Source organism: Amblyomma americanum, chromosome 7, assembly GCF_052857255.1.
Source record: "Amblyomma americanum isolate KBUSLIRL-KWMA chromosome 7, ASM5285725v1, whole genome shotgun sequence".
NCBI lineage: Eukaryota > Metazoa > Arthropoda > Arachnida > Ixodida > Ixodidae > Amblyomma > Amblyomma americanum.
This window is the reverse complement of record NC_135503.1, coordinates 109,775,962-109,794,727: the sequence shown is the minus strand read 5'-3', so window position 1 is coordinate 109,794,727 and position 18,766 is coordinate 109,775,962. Positions and strand designations below refer to the sequence as shown.

The following is an 18,766-nucleotide window of genomic DNA, read 5'->3' as shown; positions in this document are numbered from 1 at the left end:
TTCGTACTCACGGTGGAACACTGGGCGCCGTAATAAAGTAAAGCGGACCCATGACTAGGCGTTCCAGAGGTCGTGGTGGTCCCACGAGGTCCGGGATTATGGCAGCAGTAGAGATCCAGAGCAGGTGCGGGTATGTCTGAACGAACCAGTTGCCGGCGCCTGTGGCGAGCACTTCTGCTTTGGCGGTCGAGAGCCCACGGGTGTGTTGATTCAGGTGTATGCGCGAAATCAATACGTTGGCGCTGTCAGGGAGACGAGTACCGCTACAGATCCGACACAGCGCCATCTCTTCAACGCTGGCGCTAGTGGTGAGGAGCGCGTCTCCAAGGCACGCCTGCATGGGACGTTGCAACAAAGCCAATCAATTTTTGTTTCTTTCGCATGGCGTAAGAAAAAAACCAAGCGTAGCGATATAAAATCATGAGGACGACGTGGCATTGAACGAATGCTCATAAGTGCAGTACCAAAAAGACAACAATATTTTAGTGCAGCATGGGCAAGAATAAATCTACGTCGCCAAAAGAACAAACTTTTCTCTCTGGCTTCTGCCATATCTGCCAAAGGGGACTGACGTATTCTGGCTTTTAATGCCTGCATTTTGGTCCAGGTGCCCTTCCGTAGATTATAAACGCTACATGTGCCAAAAAATCTTGATGTGTTCCCCACAGACGCAGTTTCAGTACTTGCCTTGAAAAAAAATATTATTGGCGAGCTTTCATTTGCCTCTATAGATGTCAGTGGGCTGTACATGATGCCTGCTGAATATTTCGATGATAGCCAAAAATAAACTCGCAGATGTTTGCCGTATATAAAATACTAATTTTTCCATTTAGCCATCATCTGTTCGTCGCTGTTCTGACCATTGCCGTTTAAAATGTTATGCATTCCATGAGTTGCCACTTGATTTGAAAGGCATTATCGCTAGAGCCAAGAATTCTGAAAGTATTTGGAACAAGGGTATGAGGCATGCTGCGCAGGTATTCGATAAGTTCTCCCAATGAACCACCAGGCGCTACAACGTTTTCAATCATTTCCATCCACAAGTCACGCCGCAAAAGCCCTTCTTGCTGAGACATTTCGAACGTTCTTTCAGAAAGAACGTTCGCATCTCGGCGGCGACCAACGGTTGTCACCACTTCGCGCACTTTTGCGTGCGCTCCCAGGCACCCTTAAAGCCTGGACTCCATGTACGCGAAAACTCACGCGAACGCGAAGGCGACGGCGGCGGCGACGGCTGGCGTTCGCTCCGTCGCTTGTGGGCAACCTCCATGCAAGCGAAGGCGGCAGGCGATGCGAACCCGCGACGTGCGCAGCGGACTCCGTGCTTTGCGCACTCAAGCTTAGAAACACGCCCGTAACCTGTTCTCTCTCTTAAAATTTTGTGAGTGTGCCTCATAGTCAGGGCCAAAGGAATATTTCCTCTACGGCAGCGGTGTAGCGGCAGTGGAGATAGCCAAAGGCGTGCTTGCGGAGACGAAGTCACATCACGGGTTCACGGGGGAGGTGTGCTTTCGTTCGGTGCCTGTGCACTCCGGCTTAGTAAAAACACTCCCATAAACTGTCACCGCAACCTGATTGTAAGTGAGCAAACTATAATATACCACTGAGAATGCGCGCCGCGAGTGTTTCTGCACAGTTGGAGCGCAGCGGCACGGTGGATCGAGCGCCGGTACCCGCGGCTCGACACGCATCTCTCCCTGCAGTACGCCCGCTCGCGTAGCCCGCTCCAAATGCTGTTAGCCCTCCGCACCCAACAAGTAGATTGTTTTAATTATTTAAATCGTGCGGGTCTGCCTCTCAGCTACAAAACCAAATATTTTCTCGACGGTGGCGATGACCAAGACGACGGGCTGGTTTCGTGAGATGTGCCCGTGAGAAACCGTGGACAAACCGGAAACGGCTTTGGAAGGCTCTGATTGGCCAGTCGCGTGGGGGACTTCCGGGCGACGAGCGAAATTTTCTGTGGGTGCAGATCCGAGCGACACGGCAAGCGACACATGCATTTTGCTTCGCGCGACGGCGTCGCTCATCGCTTGCCGCCGTCGCCTTCGCGTTCGCGTGAGTTTTCGCGTACATGGAGTCCAGGCTTAAAGCGTGTGGGGGTAGCGGTCTCGGTCACAGAGGAGATGCCCTCGACTCAGCGTGGCAAGCTCAGCCGGAGACCAGCTACCAAGTGACAAGGGGGTTGGTCGTTTGGTGCCCAGCTTTCGCCGGTCGCAGGCCAGAGAATGTGTTGGAGCCGCAAAACAAAACAAATTTTATACAGCGAAGAGGCGATACAAAGGATTTCACAATCACTTGTACGAGCAGATACGAAGTGATTTACAAATACAATGCACTCGTGCAAAGTAACAATAGAGAGAGATACAATTCAACAAAATCTTGCACCTAAAGTGCACTAACAGAGAGCGACAAATAAACAACACACAATTTGTTCCCCGGGCACTGCGACAGTCCGATGACCTGAGGAGCTCGACGGGGCCGTCCCGCAGGTTGGCGCACGTTGCCTCGCTGGTCCGGGCTGGGCGAGTGGTGTTCTCCCGGGAGTCGAGCGGGCGCGCTTTTCGGAAGCTTAAACGGCGGCTCGGGCGAACAGACAGCGGTTGCAGCCCCTCCGTTATAGGCGCAGACCGCGTCTGTTTGTTCTTCGCGCCAAGGCAGGCGCGCATACACGCAGCTTCAACTGCACAAACTCTTTCTCCTTCTCGCGGACACCATTGGTCCAGCGCGGAAATCACAGTCCAGAAAAATCTAGGTCATTCTCGGCACGCTGAGTCATCGGCGCAGGAGCGAAGGGGAGAGGGTATCACTTTGGCGCGGACAAGGTTACCCCCTTTCCGTCGACAACCAGCAAAAACTTCTCCGACATTCGAGAAAAATCGACGACGCGCGTGTCTATGTTTACTTTGGCGCCCCGCCGGCGAGCTGAGTGAAAAGCCCACGCACAGTTTACGCGCTCTCCGGGGTTCTTCCCCGCTGTTTTTTTTTTTTACTTTACCGCGCGCGGGCGCGATTGCTTAGGCGCGGTGCCGGTTTTTTTTAGAAAATGCGCCGAATTTTGTGACAACGGTACGAACAAGAACTCCACCCTTATAAAAATGGTCTATATACAGTATATAGATTTCTTATAGACTTTATTGCCTTCCTATTGATATTTATTTTTTCTTTTCATAGTCTAGAGACTGTCTATAAACAAAAGTCTACTAAAAGTGTATGATCATAAATCTGTAGATTGTCTACAGAATTCGTACTGCATATAGACTGTTTTCTATAGTTTGTCTATAGAAAGTCTATAGACTTTATAGACAGAAGTCTATCGACATTCGGTAGACTGTCTTAAGAAGTTTTTGTAAGGGCAGTTCAAGGCGACAGCCATGCATGGTTGTGCGCGTACCATGGCCGTTTCAGAAGTTCCCCGACTTGTACATGTCGCAGAGCAGCCTCTCGATGGGTATGGTGCCGATGGTCTTTCGGAAGAACACTTCCTCGATTGCCAGGGGCGACACGGTTCGGAGGCAGGGCAGAGACAGCAGCAGCTTGCCGAAGCGGAACGGCTGAGACGGGTACGCCGTCTGGATGTACCGAGACAGCGTCAGTTGCGCCTGGTCCTGCAGGGCAGCCACGGCCCGGACGTCCCTGAGGCTGCGGGACTCCGACGTCTGGTCCTGAAAGGCTGCACGTGTGGGCGGGAACGAGCAGCAGGTGAAGTCAACCGTCAGGTTTTCATTGAACGAGTCATACTATGTGCGATTACATAAACTCATATGTGCATACACCATATACCCTAAGTGCATGCCGCAAAAAATAAACGAATGTTTCCTAGTAGATTTTGACATGTCAACCGCTTCATTTGTACTGGTACGTTAGCAAGTATACGGATATCGCAATTTTGGCTAACTTGTAAGTCTTCGCGCATGTTAAGTATGCCTCATTGTCTGTACATGCGTACAAGGAAGAGAGCTCGGTTTCACGAATGCTATATAATGAACACTCTATAGAATCCCGCACACCATGCATGCGTGCAGAATATTACTGATGCGCGTAGTATGATCTCATAAAAAGTCACATGCTGGGTTGGCAAGAAGTTTTAGAACAGGGAACCCAAACTTAGCATCCCCCATTCGTACGAGCTTTAGAAAAAAAGTAGGCACCCTGAAAGTGGTCCGGCCGAACCTGCATTACGTTAGCCGCTCGCACCCTTTTTAAAAAATGTAAGATATTAGTAATAATAATAATAATTGGTTTTTGGTGAAAGAAAATGGCGCAGTATCTGTCTCATATATCGTTGGACACCTGAACCGCGCCGTAAGGGAAGGGATAACGGAGGGAGTGACAGAAGAAAGGAAGAGGTGCCGTAGTGGAGAGCACCGGAATAATTTCGACCACCTGGGGATCTTTAACGTGCACTGACATCGCACAGCACACGGGCGCCTTAGCGTTTTTCCTCCATTATGTGAAGTAGTGCTCGTCACAAGCATTACATATATCAACTCTATGGATCGAAAATAAAGCGTTTGCGACATTATGCAATTCATATTTGTTCTTCTGCGCCCGTCAAATACTTTGCCGTTGCTTCCTATGTCTTAGTGCACTTGCACACATTACTTTGCACGCCCTACAAACGAGTAGTGCATACAATACCTCTTTTCTCAATTGTCATTACTCCCCGCTTAAACCTTAATAGCTCACCCCGACGCAAACAATGCCGCGCAGTTGCACGCACGTGCCCTGAGAAATCTGTTCAGTGGTAGTTGGCGCGAGCAAGAACTACGTGCATGACATGCAACACTTCGTATCAGCACAAAACACGCAGCACTTCGAACACCGCATGTATACCTCGCCCATGAGCACGCTGCACTGAATACGTACATGTTTTGAACAGCAGGATCGCCTTGACACACGCGTATTCCGTAGGGTCCACTTGCATGTCCTTGAATTTAGAGATGATATCCTGGAAGTTTCTAATCTCCGCCATCAGAGAAACCACGCGCTCCGACGACGATGGCTCCGACCCGAGGCCTGCGCACATGAGGACAAAAGCGGTTACTTTTCACACATAATGCATCAGCACGCTGCTTCAGCGAGAAACATTTCATACGAAAAAATAGCAGGGCGAACTGAACGTTGACGTTTACATGTCAAAATGTGACCTAACTTCCGGCAGGGCTCCTTGCATGCACTTCTCTGCCACATAAGCATTGATGTTACAGCGAGAACAAAGTCCAGAAAGGAGCCTAAGCATCGTTTCGGGTCTTGTATTTTTTCCCAGTTTACATAGAAAACTGAGGGGCCTAGTTGTTTTACATTATAACGGTGTTAGGTGAGGTACCGTCTTTGCCAAAAGTAACCGGGCAGCGGTGGTTTATTTATTAGCCGCGTAGCGAAGCACTTGTGGCAGCTCTTAAGCTCTTAATCTGTGCAAAGCAAGGTGAGCCCCTGTCCACGCGTTTTAACGCTTTTCAGTATTTAGGGCTTCCCCAAAGGCTCCCTTACACGGTTGAGAAGCAAAAACCTGTCGCTCGGTTACTTTTGGCAAAAGGAGTACATGTCTCCCCTAGTCTTATAATGTTTTACTACCATAAGAAAAAAATTCGTGATGCATGCTTATGATTGCACTTTCACTCCTCTCGAATGCTATACATATATAAATGTGATGCTGTGTTCTTTCTTACCAGCGGCTGCGAGCAATGGCGCCACCTCGAGGGGGAGAAGGAACTGGGCGGCTGAGAGGACAAACAGCTCCCGCCAACCTTCTTCCAACAGAAGCAGCTGCAGCGACGACAAGAATAAAATGAGAAACGTGAATTAAGCGACAGTGAAATACAAAGTGCGAACTGCGCAGCCGTTACAAAGAACTGCACGTAAATTTCGCCACCTGGAGGGAAAAAAGGAGCACGGAGGAATGAAACATAGGCGAAGCCGCAAAAAGATACCAGAGCATGCAGCCATTTCTGCGCCGCCGTTTCTGTGCTTCCTCTCTTCTTGTGGCCATACTTTAGATGCCACTGGCAGGCCCAATCAGATGCCGCAGTTGCGGTGGGGTGTATTTTTTCTCTCCGAAAAACCAATTGGAAAAACAATTCGAATCTATTATTTTACAACACTTGGCGGGGAATTCTGTGCACTGGCCACCGTATCCACCAGAAATTAAAATGCCATCTCCTTCCCAATATAAAAAAAAACTTCTCATGATACGCGGACCAGCTGAGAGGGGGAGGGGGGAGTGTATTAAACATTATTTTCCCATTCCACTGCCAGAAGCTGCAGGATGTACTGTACAGAGCATCTCGCCATGCTATACTTATCGCCGTGAATATTGCGTTGCCGACCACTGCTACATCGAATGCAAATCATCACTCGTCCGCGATGATTATTCTAACGATTCATTATCATAAGTTGATACTCCGAGAGGTGAAAAGGAAAGCTAGGAAACTAAGCTTAAAGATTCCTTCCGGTGTCCTCAGTCGGCACAGTGACGAATTCTTTGTTTTGTTTCCGCAACAAAGGTATATCACGGAGCGCTCGAGCGTGACATAGCTCTTTGCGCCACCTTCAGCCAGAATCAATCACCTTGGATAGCAAGCGCAGTACTTTTCGCTTCCTACGTTAGCACTAAGTTTAAACACCGAGTGACTGGAAGCAGAGAGGTGGAGCTTCCTCGCCGGCGCGGCAGTCCGATCGATACTCTCTCCGCGAAGTCTCACAGCGGCGCGCCAGGCAGGTAAAAAAGCGCAAAAGGCAGACAAGCCCCTCCCACCTGATCTCTCATTGGCAGAACGGTGAGTGCGGCGACTGTCTTCATCCACTTGACGTTCATGAAGAGCAGTCGGGCGGCCGACTCGCAGATGGTATCCGGGAACGAAGCCAGGACTTCGTGCGGGTACTGCGCATGCGCAAGTTGGCGTCCTAAGCACAGGTATGCGAAAGTGACGAGCCCAATGCAAAGCGCAGCTTCCAAGTTTTTTCGCCTTATAAATGCAGCAATGTGGTCGTTGGCTGGCTAACTCCATTAGTGAAACGCAAACATCGTCTGCTTTAATATTCTGCGCACGTTACACTCAGAACAGCAGCTTTGTTTCCCGTCTCTGACAACAAACGTGAGAAGGAAATCAGTTTCATCCCTGCTGTGAAAACGCTGACACTGGGGAGCAATTACGAGCCTTTTCATAGACTCAGACGGCGTGTACAGTCGTCCCAGATCTCCTTACGCTACTCACAGCGGAAATCGGAGTGAGCGCCTATAGCTTTCGCCTCCATCGCAAAATCTGGCATTTTTACATCTTCGAGCACTGACTGAAACAATGTTGCGACTTAAATCTTCTTCGTCGGTAAAAAATTTTATTCTTTCCCTACGGCAGTCTTCGTTAAGGGTGTCGCCGTTCCCAGCAGTATTGTTGAAGGCGATGCTAACTGGCGCCGACAAAAGCCCCGACCTCAACTGCACTACAGCCAAAACGAACTGTTACAGCAAAAACGAATCCCTTACATGTGCACTTCATCGTGTTCGCTTGCAACGACTGCCGCGGGTCCTGCGACGCTTTAGCCATGTGCTTATATTGTTACATCGCCTCTCGGCGCTCAAACCGCTTTCTTTAGTCTTTACTGTGAGCATATACTACGCGACTAAATGCAGCTTCACAGCGACGGCCCAAGTGAAATCCATTTGATCCTTCCGTGACGGCGTTTGGTCAATTCGGCAAGAGGACATTATGAATTTTTTTTTTTGCGAACGTATGCGCTAAAAGCGACGCAAGCGCAAGTGTTGTTACAAGTGTTGTCTTCTTGTGTCGCTTTTAGCTCAGACTTTCGCAAAATGATCAACCAACTGGCTCCAGTAGTAGCTTTGCTGACATAATGAATTCAGCGCATCTTATCTATATCGCATCATCGACAAAACCGCCCCCACCCCCTTGCATGTTTTTTTTATTATTACAGCATCGCGATTTAAAACAGAGAAATGGCAACTTTTGGGAATCTTGGTTCGCATATGCACGATGGCGCTAATGAGCCGGTGTACCCGGGTCCGAACCCGGCCGCGGCGGCCGCACTTCGATGGAGGCGAAATGAAAAAGACGACAGTTGCTGTGCGATGTCAGTGCAAGTTAAAGACCCCAAGTGGTCGAAATTATTCCGGCGCCCTCCACTACGGCACCTCTTTATATCTTCCTTCTTTCATTCCCTCTTTCATCCCTTCCTTCACGGTGCGGTAGAGGTGTCCACCGAGAAGCGAGACATTTAGCGCGCAATTTCCTTTCTTCAAAAGCAATCTAATTTCGTTTAGCGTGCGGAGTATAACGACTGAATAGCTTTTTATCCGATTAATAGTCGTTTCATAATTTTTCTAACCTGAAATGAAACTCCTGCAATTGAGTAAGCTCACTTACGGCAAGCGAAACCGTTCAACTCGTCCAACGGATGACACCTGAACCCCCGTTCCTTACCTTGGGCGTCGGGTGGCACAATCCCACTCCGGGCAGCGGCCGCAGCGCCGGCGCCGTGTACAACGCGGCAGCCGCAGCGGCGCACGCGGCTTCGGGAGTCGCTCCCGCGGAGCCCAGGAACGCCGGATGCAAGGCAGCGAACGGGCTGCCGGCTCCCGCCGCGGCACCAGCGGCGCCGGCGCCCAGAACGCCAGCCGCCCCGCCAGGTGTCAGTGCGGCTGAGGGTCCCGGGGGCACGAGGCCTGCGGGCCGCAGTCCGCCTTCCTTTAGATACAACGCCACCTGTCGGCGAAGCGTTGAGTTGCGAGGACCGCGCTCGTGTTGCACGGCTGCGTGAGAGAAGGCGATACAGTCCTGAAGACAAGCCCGCATTATAACTTGCTGCAAGCCAACGTCGCTAAGCTGCCGTATCATCCAGCATGCCATTGGCAAAGTCACTGTAAATTTAAAACATACAAAGCAGACACTGCAGCAAAGGACCTGTGATTGCACGTGAACATAGGAGACGCCGTTTTGCGTTATATTGTTCTCAATCGGATAGTTGATCCAGGCTGAAATCCTAGGTCTCGGTTCAGCTCGCTGAGCAACACGCGTTACTCTGCCATTGTGAAGCTAATTTACAACAAGATATTCACTTATAATTCTCCGAAACAGTCAAAGCTCTCGGACTATGGCAGTTGAAGGCTTTATTACTTTGGTATCGCACGCTTTCTGGGCAATTCTACAGACTTGAAAGTAGAAGGAAATTTAATTCTGCACAGTATGGAATACGCAGAACAAAGCTGATCGTTCTGTAAGGCAGAACAGTTGGCGCTACGTGAAGGGAAACGGGGCGGGGGCGACAGGGAATCAGATGGGAAGATCATGTGACAATATTTGTCGACATAATCGACCGCGGCGGGAAGCAGGAGAATCCTGATCAAAGGTCAGTGAGACAGGACTATGTCCCTTTGTGTACTGAACCTTTATGATGGAGGTGATCCAATGAGTTGCATATCCCCGCGCCAACTGTTCGTTGGCGATACCAGTTCTTGCTCCCACGCAAGGCCCTTGTCTTCTCACCTTCTCTGTTCATGCCTGCCTCGAGGCACTTGCGCAGGCGGCAGGCGCGGCACTGGTTACGGTGTGTCTTGTCCACCGGGCACCCGTTGGCCGCCGCGCCCCGTGCCTTGCACACGTACTGCCGGTTGCGACGGATGGAGCGCTGCACGGGGGCAGAGAATCATGGGATGTTTTTGTTCAGTTCTGTATTGCGCGTATGCTTGCATATTCCGGACATCAGTTTTGCCAAACACCACAGTCCTGTGGTTTTCTAGTTCACACAAATTAAGCACAATGTATTGTTAGACGTCCGGAACAGTTGCCGGCAATCGTTAGACATCCCCTTGCAACGACGACAAATTGTGTATTGACAATGGATATGGCGTGACCCTTCTTCACGCTCACAAACACGTTTCTTTATTATTAATTATTAATAATCATAGTGTACGAGCAGTAAAGGCAGGTGCACTCTTATTTGGACAGGATCACTCAACACAATAGAATGAATGATTGGCACAAATAGGGAGAAGGGTGATAAGCAGAAAGAGGACCGGTGCACTGCCATAAAGACGGCAGAAGTGAGTAATAGAGGGGACGGGTAAGCCGGTGATCTCAATCAGAAAGATCCCTGCTGTGCCTGTTTGTACCTCTTAAACGAAAACTGCGAAAAATTTGAAGTAGGCCTGTATCCATAGATTACCGCTTCGTAAGGAAAAGGACGCTACCTTTAATGAAAACGCAGCTTTAAAAAAGCATAGAAAATGCTAGAAAAGAAAATGCAGGCATCCTCAAAAAATGCCCATTTTTCGCAAGGAAACTGGGATACAGTCCGCACAGTTCTTGGGGCGCCGATCTCAGAGGCTGGGCTAAGTTTCTATTCATTTCAAAACAGTGATCACAGTATCCTTGTCGGCGCACATGTGAAGGGTTTGAACCGATTGGTGGGAACATCTTTCTTTACGCAACTTTCTCAACAATAGATGCGTCTTTTTGCTCCCGAACAAGCAACTACACACTCATACACTCAGAAAGACAACACAAAGTGAACAAGAGACGGTGGGAGCCTCAGAGTACTAGCCAAAGTTCAGACAAGAAGAAAACTTGTCTTCGTGTGGGCCCATGCGAAGAAGGGTCCTCTTGTCGAAACGTCGTCTGAGCGCCCTATAGCTCCTCCCTCCCTTCTGCACATCGTTTTTGTTGTAAGAAACCCATCTTCCTGCCTTCTCTCTTCTATACACTCAGAAAGAGACATTGAATCGATTTTTACTAAGAACTAAATTTCAACGGAGTTGTCCTTAGTGGCTTTTTAGAGCATGCAGAGAGAGAGTCGTAAAAAAGGCTCACCTTGAAGAATCCCGCACATCTGCAAAAAAGAAACAACAGCAAATGTCAGTCACGTAACGACCAGTCGCGCAAGAGACACGGCACTTTACAACTTATTAAGTATAGGTATATGCTCGGATAACATGAAGATCTCTTTTGGGGGGTGACCATCAACGAGTACGGCAAACTCGTCTGGTAGCCTCTGTAGCTATGTATGCATGAATTCATAGGTTTCACAGAAAGGCCTTGCCGGCGAAAGGTAAAGTACAAGCCGTTGTTGCAATGCGAGGCCGTCTGTTGACCACTCAGTGTGCACAGACCACCATATATGTTTACAGACGATCAAGATATGTGTTATACCTCTCACTTCAATGCTGCAGCACTCACGCTAGTGGTGAAAGAAAAACTTGAGCTTTATGAAGAATGCACACGAAAGGTTTAACTCCGTGCTGCGCTCTGGATGCTACATAGCACATAAATAAGTTACACAACTATTGAAACACGCTGCATAATTGAAAAATCCCATCACTAGCATAGGATAATAAAAAGAAACTGCAGCCGTGTTCAGTACTGATATTATTTCAGCTATAAACGTCGTTCAATTGAATTAGTTCTCGCCGTAGACGGGAGTTTGATCAAACAGTACGCTGCTCTTGAAGCACATAGTAATACAATTTGCATGCATTTATATGCACGCGTTTGAGCCCATCTAATTCACAAAGAAGGACACTCTGCCTATATACCTGCAACGCTGACGCTATCCGGTCATGTATACATAAGTGTCTCTTTCGCATTAAACCGGGAGAAGAATATTAGAAAGAAAAAATCAACTAGCCAATGCAGCACCGACTTATAAGCGCCACTGCGACAGCCGACAATGACGCCGCGCCATATGTCACTCGCAGTCGCCGTCACCAGGAGCCAGATAAAATGGTTCCCTTCGCCACCCTTCGCCCTCTTTCCCCATTCACGCTCCCTCTTCTAACCCGGCGAATGGCCCAGCGAGAGCGTCCCGGGTATTATTATGCCAAGCTGCGCAATTATGCCAATCCCGTTCACCCCCCACAGCCAGCGGCGCACCAGGGTGCACGCTGTTTTTCGGATAATTCGGTGCAGTTGATGTATATACGCCGGAGTGCTCTGCAGGCGGTGTGAGTTATCCAACGCTGGTTTCACCGTTCCTGTTATGTTTGCCATCGCTGTCTCTAAGCAAGGCGAAGCGACCAGACACTGCGTATATATATAGTGGCGAAACACGATCGTATCGACGTCTTTAAGCTCCACGAGCTGACCTGCTGCTGCACACAACTATTTACCGAGGGTGTGTTTCTTCACGCACGCGGCTTCGCTGAACCTGACGGGAAATGGCTGCACAAAAACGCGCCCGCCTCCGCCGACTTAGCTCCTCGCGCACTCAAGCGCTCCGCTGCTGAAAACGACCCCGTCGTATAGATACAACGAGGAGGTTATACCGAAAGATTCGGAACTCTGAAGAAAAAAGAAAACATAAATGAAACAATGAATATCGCCGCGTAAAAGTGGGTTGTACAGTCCGTAGCGTTCAGGAATACCCTGTATCCATGTGGGTTACGTTTAAGCGCAGCTGGAGTTTCCATACTGTACCGCTCGGTACAAGCTGCTCCCTCACCACCCGCGGTGAGCTCGCGCTATACTCTTCATGCCACTTCGTACGCTCGCTTCACGCCTTTGAGGTGAAGCGCCCCTGCGTGGGCTCGATTATATAGATGGGCAGTTTTCGTGCCGCACAGGCGCCTCGCCTCGCTCGTTGGCGACAAAGCAGACCTCGCGCTAGCGCTGTAAACGGTATCAGGCACCTCTCTAAGGTGCAGGGGCACCCGTGGCTAACATTTAGGCTCCCTGCTCTCGCCACTACCACGTGTTGAGGATGTAGGTAGCAGTTGAAGATCGTTTAGTTGTGCACGCCTAAAGAATGAAAGCTGTTTCAACAGCGGCGCGCACAAGTGCTAAAGTAAGCTGAATATCCTCGTACCCTCGTATCCTCGTACAATACAACGTTTATCTATGCTTTGCTCTGAGTTTGTTTTTACGATTAGGACAAAACGGTCCGTTTGTAACCGAGCGCTGTCACGCTGTTTACCGCGAGTTCATTGCTTTGTTGGTGTACAGTAGTGATAAGCAAGAAAGGGGCCTACTATCATGCAGTCGTGGGCAAAGAAATCCGAACTATGCGGCAAAAAATAGGCCGCAAAAATAAGGAAGACTACGATTGACTGAGGTGGAATAAGGACGCGCTTACATTGCACTGATTACAAGATAGTTCATGCATTAATTAAAAGCTATACGAACTCGACATTTCAACATTTCCTTTTGCGACTTGACACGTTAGAAGTGTCATTGTGTCTTGAGTATATCTGGAGGCACCATTACGCCCACTTTGGTCATCGTTCCCTGTGCGGCGACCTCTTTTCAGTGGGCTGGCCAACATTCTGGGGTCGTTGTGCGGATATTCGCGACACTTGCAGCCTCGAATACAGGATCGTGGATTTCGCTTTCGTCTGTCGACGAAGAACGGACCCACAGCGCTACTGCCATTTATGAAAATTGCCCATTAACACGCCATGTTGTCGCTTACGTTTCACGAGTAAATCAGACACGATGGACTAGATTTTCTTCTCCGCCTTTTGCTCCGAATCTCATACTCCCGTCAATCCACATGTACACTATAAACACGTATGGAGTAATAAGGGATTAAGCTGTCCGTAGCGCCCTCCATTTAGAGGGCAGAGCGTGTTTCCCAACCCCAGGGGCAATCTTCCATCACTAAGAATCTTCAGTACTTACGGTTGGCAATGGAAACAATTTCCCTCTTGAAAACATGCGAAGTTCTAGATTACGAAGATTTTATCCGAAGCTTCAACCTCGTCTTTTGATAACCTCAAGACATCCGGTGCCGATTTTAAAAGCCTCATCCCCGAGTTACTCTGCTTTGCAGTGGGAACATACCTCCGTTGCTAAGAGTAGGCATGCCGTATATTCAGTGAACTAAATCTGCTCCGGAACCCGGGCAGCATACAGTTACCCTGCTCCTAAAATGGAGCGCGCTAATTTTCTAATTCAACATAGGCGTATTTGTGCTGAGAGTGAACGAGTACACAAGTTCGTCAAAGGGGTACAATTCGTGGTCAGCCTTCATGCACTTTCTTTCACCAGCCTGTCTCCCTCACGCCCATCGGAAATATCCGAACTTTGTAGCGGTTCGGAACGTTGCCATCATCATTACGCATAACTACGTTCACTGTAGGACAAGGGCCTCTGCCACTGATCTCTAATTTACACAATACTCCGAATGCTGCGAAGGGATTCGAATTTTCAAGTTTTTTTCTCTTGAGCTGTTTGCACTGCCCCAGGTAAGGCTCCTTCTAAGACGTCACAAGGCACTGGCAATGCTTCCTGTGTCAAATTAAGCAGTCCAGAAGGACGGCGCGTGGTCACACATTCGACGAGGGCCGTCATCAAGCCTGCGCTCCGCGTGTACGCCCGGCGGCTCCCTGCTGGACCGCGTACAAACGTCGCGCCTGCTGTGACGCTCGACGAGCGAAAGAGAGGGAATTCGGTTGTTCAAATGTAGGGAAGGAGGAATGGCAGCGCAGAGGGCTCTCGTCGTGAGCTCTCGTCGCGGACTGCCGCCCTCCGCCACGTTGAGGCAGGCGACAGTGGCGCCTCTGCCTGTCCGCAAATATCCACAAACGCCCCGCGCATTCAAGCGTCCTCCCCGCAGTTCCCCGTCCTCGCCGATTTCTGAAGGGCGGGGTGCAGCGCCTATTATGCCCTGCTGCGGTAGCGCGGCCGCTCTCGGCTTGCCTTGCGCTTTTGCCTCGGCCCCGCTCGAATCACACGGGCAGGAGACAGCGACCGCCGAGCGGCAGGGGACAGAAGGTGGGCCGCCCCGACCTCACCAGTGGGGACGCAGAAGGGGCGCGATAATCTTACCCATTCCTTTAAGTTTGTCTGCTCTGATTCTGAGGACCTTGTGAAATCAACACAGAGGGTCTGAAAGTCAGATAGTTCGCCCCTCAATACCGCTGTTTGTTCCACTTGTGTATAACGATGCCAGACAATTTAGCTGCCTTTTCAGGACAATCATCTATATTTCTGCCGTTTTCTATGCATATAGCCGATCACTCGTATATATGCGCGGTTATACGCATCGAAGAACATTTTGGTCATCAAGGTTACGTTTCGGGTTGAAGACATTAGAGGCTTTTAGAACTGGGGGCCACATCGGTTGGGTAAATAGCAGGGCGCCATTACGCATGCGCAGAACAATAACTCGAAGGGGGGGGGGGGGGGGTGTTGGTCCTGAACCTGCGCACTGGCGCCCCGCTATTTCCCTAATCCCCTAACTGATAAGGTCTCTGTATTCTAAAACTCTCTATTGGAGGCTTTTAGCACAGTGGAGACCTACAAACCCAATGTATATCGGTTTACCTGACAACTCCCGCGAAAGCGCAGTAGCATGGGTGGGGCCAGACGGCACCTGACTGCGCATGCGCAGCAGGCTTCCGGTAAACCAGTATATGTGAACTCTAATACAGCTCCGGTGCGCTAAAAGCCTCTTTTAAATGTTTTGTAATACAGCACGACGCGCTGCAGCGGCTCAGTTGCTTTGCCGTTCGGCTGTTGACGCCAAGGTGGCGGGATCGTGTACCCCTGCCGCGGCGGCCGCACTTCGATGGAGGCGAGATGCAAAAACACCCGTGTACTGTATACGATGTCAGCGCATGTTAACGATTGCCAGGTGGTTAAAATTAGCCCGGAGACTTACACCACGGCGTCCCTCATAGTCCATGTGTCCCTATGGGGCGATAAACCTCACAGAGCACATTTAATACCATACGTTCACAAAACTAAAAAGGCCACCGTGAAAGCTGCCTCTTCATGATCCAAAAGCTTTTGGATGAAGAAGGCTGGATCGGGGCTGATCAATTCTCCCAGGGCAGGTGAGTGCACACTGAATAACGAGCAAGCCTATATGAGAATAAAAATGGAGTAAGCAGCCTCCTAGCGCACTCTATTTTAATTAGGGGCAGAGTATGTTGTCAAAATGCCTGAGAAAACTGCGGCCACTAAATATAGAGAATGCTTACTCTTTGCCGAGGACGCACATTCCCACAGCAAAACATAGTAACCTGATGCAGTTAGCAATGGAAGGAGGCTTTCAAACGTGGTACCGGAGGTATAGAGGTTATCAAATAGAGGAGGTTGAAACCTATGTTAAAATCATCCCAGGTTGTGGAGTTCGCTGACCTTTCCGCAAACTCGTTGGTCTTGTGTTTCCAAGGAAGGCCGCTCGGAAATCGCCAACAAAGGAACCCGTCCCGTCCCGGCCTCCCCTGCTTGCGGCGGACGTCCGATATTATCTACTCCGCGCCGTCACGGGCATAACCCGCCGGGAAGAGCCCTAACCAGATACAGGTGTTGACATGTGTGCGTTGCCAAGGGGTTGCCGAGGCTTCGGGAATGAAGGAGATGCGGCTGGTAACGAGCCGAGTGTCCATGATACCCATTGTTCCCGTAACGACTGTCTTCTTCTCTTTTGATGTTCTGTGAACAACTTGAATGATCGTCTGGTCGGCATATGTTTGTCGCGTGTGCGAAAGCGAAAACAAAACGACAATGTTAGGAAAGTAGTACCGGCTGTGCAGTCGGTACCATGTTAAAGGGTGGTCGCGTTTGTGCTGTTTGTGTATTTGATTTCAACCTCTCCTTTCCCAACTGTTTAATCAGTACTCTTTCCCCAATCTGTGATTACTTGGCGGAAATCTTATTTTCCTTTCCCTAACCACTGATTGGTGAGGTGAGTCGCTTGTAATTTTATTGGCTGCTGTCCCCGCTAAGGGCGAAGACGGAGGGTTTAGAAACAAGCGCGCTGGGTTGAACGAGAGCTGAATTCGTCTGATCAACGGTTTAGTCATGTGAATAGTTTTCTGCTTGCTTTGTTTCTTCTTATTTTATTCATGTTGTAAATAAAAAGTTAACCTTCTCCTTTCATCGTGTAAGGTGAATGTTTGCGAGTCAGAACCACTGGGTCATCAAGAAACCCGATTTCATCATCAACAAGGTGTTCCCTCTCATCACCACCTGAAGGGGGAAACGCAACCGGCGCAGTCGACACAGGATCGCAACGTCTTACTACTCGAGGCATTTGACGGAAGGTGATAAGAACAAGTCGGTGGACAAGCTAAAGAGCTGTTTGTCCTAAAGGAGAAAACGTGAAGCTGCGTCGAAAGACTGACGTCGAGAGCTTCAGGATCACGGCTTGGTTGGGAGGTGTGGAGTTCGCTGACCTTTCCGCAAACTCGTTGGTCTTGAGTTTGCAAGGAAGGCCGCTCGGAAATCGCCAACAAAGGGACCCGTCCCGTCCCGGCCTCCCCTGCTTGCGGCGGACGTCCGATATTATCAACTCCTTCGTCACGGGCATAACCCGCCGGGAAGAGCCCTAACCAGATACAGCTGTTGACATGTGTGCGTTGCCAAGGGGTTGCCGAGGCTTTGGGAATGAAGGAGATGCGGCTGGTAACGAGCCGAGTGTCCATGATACCCATTGTTCCCGTAACGACTGTCTTCTTCTCTTTCAATGTTCTGTGAACAACTTGAATAATCGTCTCGTCGGTATACGTTTGTCGCGTGTGCGAAAGAGAAAACAAATGACAATGTTAGGAAAGTGGTAACGGCTTTGCCGTGGGTACCGTGGTAAAAGGTGGTCGCGTTTGTGTTGTGTGTGTATTTGATTGCAACCTCTCCTTTCCCAAATGTTTAATCAGTACTCTTTCCCCAATCTGTGATTAGTTGGCGGAAACCTTATTTTCCTTTCCCTAACCACTGATTGGCGAGGTGAGTCACTTGTAATCTTATTGGCTGCTGTCCCCGCTAAGGGCGAAGACGGAGGGTTTGAAAACAAGCGCTCTGTGTTGAACGAGGGCTAAATTCGTCTGATCAACGGTTTAGTCATGTTTTAAATAGTTTTCTCCTTGCTTTGTTTCTTCTTGTTTTATTTATGTTGTAAATAAATAGTTAACCTTCTCCTTTCTTCGAGTAACGTGAATGTTTGCGAGTCAGAACCACCGGGTCATCAAGAAACCCCGATTTCATCATCAACAAGGTGTTTCCTCTCATCACCACTTGAAGGGGGAAACTCAACTTGGGTGCTAGCTGCTAGAACTTAACATGTGTTGAAGAGAAAATTCGTTCGCGTTGCCAGCCGCAAGTATTCTGTATTTTTAATGATGGAAATCTACACCAGGTCTTGGGCAGCATACTCCGCCCATGAAAGGACGTGGGCTAGACCTCAGCTCACTCCCATTTTACAACTATATAGGGTAATATGTGTTTAGAGTGTATATTTATTATTATGCCAGGTGAATTTGACCCGCGAGGCTTTCAAGTAAGCGGTACAGGATAGGCTGTAACATGGGAACAAATGCACCCAAGGAGACAATATATACTTGTGAAAGGCAAGCGGAGACAAAGAGGCCAAGGGCAACAAGACTCATTGAGGACATGGAGACATCCCGACATACGCTTCGAGAGGACACGTGAAGCAGTGGACTCACCCGTCGCAAGCGAAGATTCCGTAGTGCTTTCCGGACGAGTGGTCCAGGCACACCTTGCAAGGAATATCCAGCAGGATGCGACCTGCGCGTTGAAACATTGGCAGTGACGCTAAGCTCCAACTTTTAAATAGCTTGAGTCAAGTTAGGGCCCTGTCGGCCATAAGTGTCTCATGCAATTTGCATGGAATGGGCTAGCGTTGAGAAGAAGCAAGGGGCATGTATTGTCACACGCAATGTTATTTAATGCTTTTGTTCCTTTGCATTCCCTAAAGGGTATAGCGTAAAACACGACACGCTTTTGAAAAAAAGCCGCAACGGTTTCGTCCTATAAGAAGATATATGGGCCCTAATAGTGACAGGCGCGAT

General features: G+C 49.4%; 1 protein-coding gene across 1 annotated transcript; it reads right to left on the bottom strand.

Moving 5' to 3' along the window:
- Positions 1–3,403: 3,403 nt before the first annotated feature.
- On the bottom strand, positions 3,404–18,498 carry tll (nuclear receptor subfamily 2 group E member tailless). Its single transcript, XM_077630121.1, has 8 exons — positions 18,401–18,498; positions 10,827–10,845; positions 9,504–9,645; positions 8,616–8,770; positions 6,758–6,883; positions 5,673–5,769; positions 4,870–5,019; positions 3,404–3,673 (listed from the first exon to the last, which is right to left on the bottom strand). The coding sequence occupies exons 1-8, from the start codon at positions 18,496–18,498 to the stop codon at positions 3,405–3,407; spliced, it is 1,056 nt and encodes a 351-aa protein (XP_077486247.1). The 3' UTR covers position 3,404.
- Between the last annotated feature and the right edge of the window lie 268 nt (positions 18,499–18,766).

What these genes read in the sequence shown, in the direction of transcription:
- tll (XM_077630121.1), bottom strand. Translation starts at nt 18,498, where the DNA reads ATGTTTCAACGCGCAGGTCGCATCCTGCTGGATATTCCTTGCAAGGTG. An exon ending in CTGGCGTTCTGGGCGCCGGC is followed by an intron (nt 6,884 to 8,615) that starts GCCGCTGGTGCC and finishes GCGCATGCGCAG; the next exon opens with TACCCGCACGAAGTCCTGGC. An exon ending in GATCCTGCTGTTCAAAACAT is followed by an intron (nt 3,674 to 4,869) that starts GTACGTATTCAG and finishes CCACACGTGCAG; the next exon opens with CCTTTCAGGACCAGACGTCG.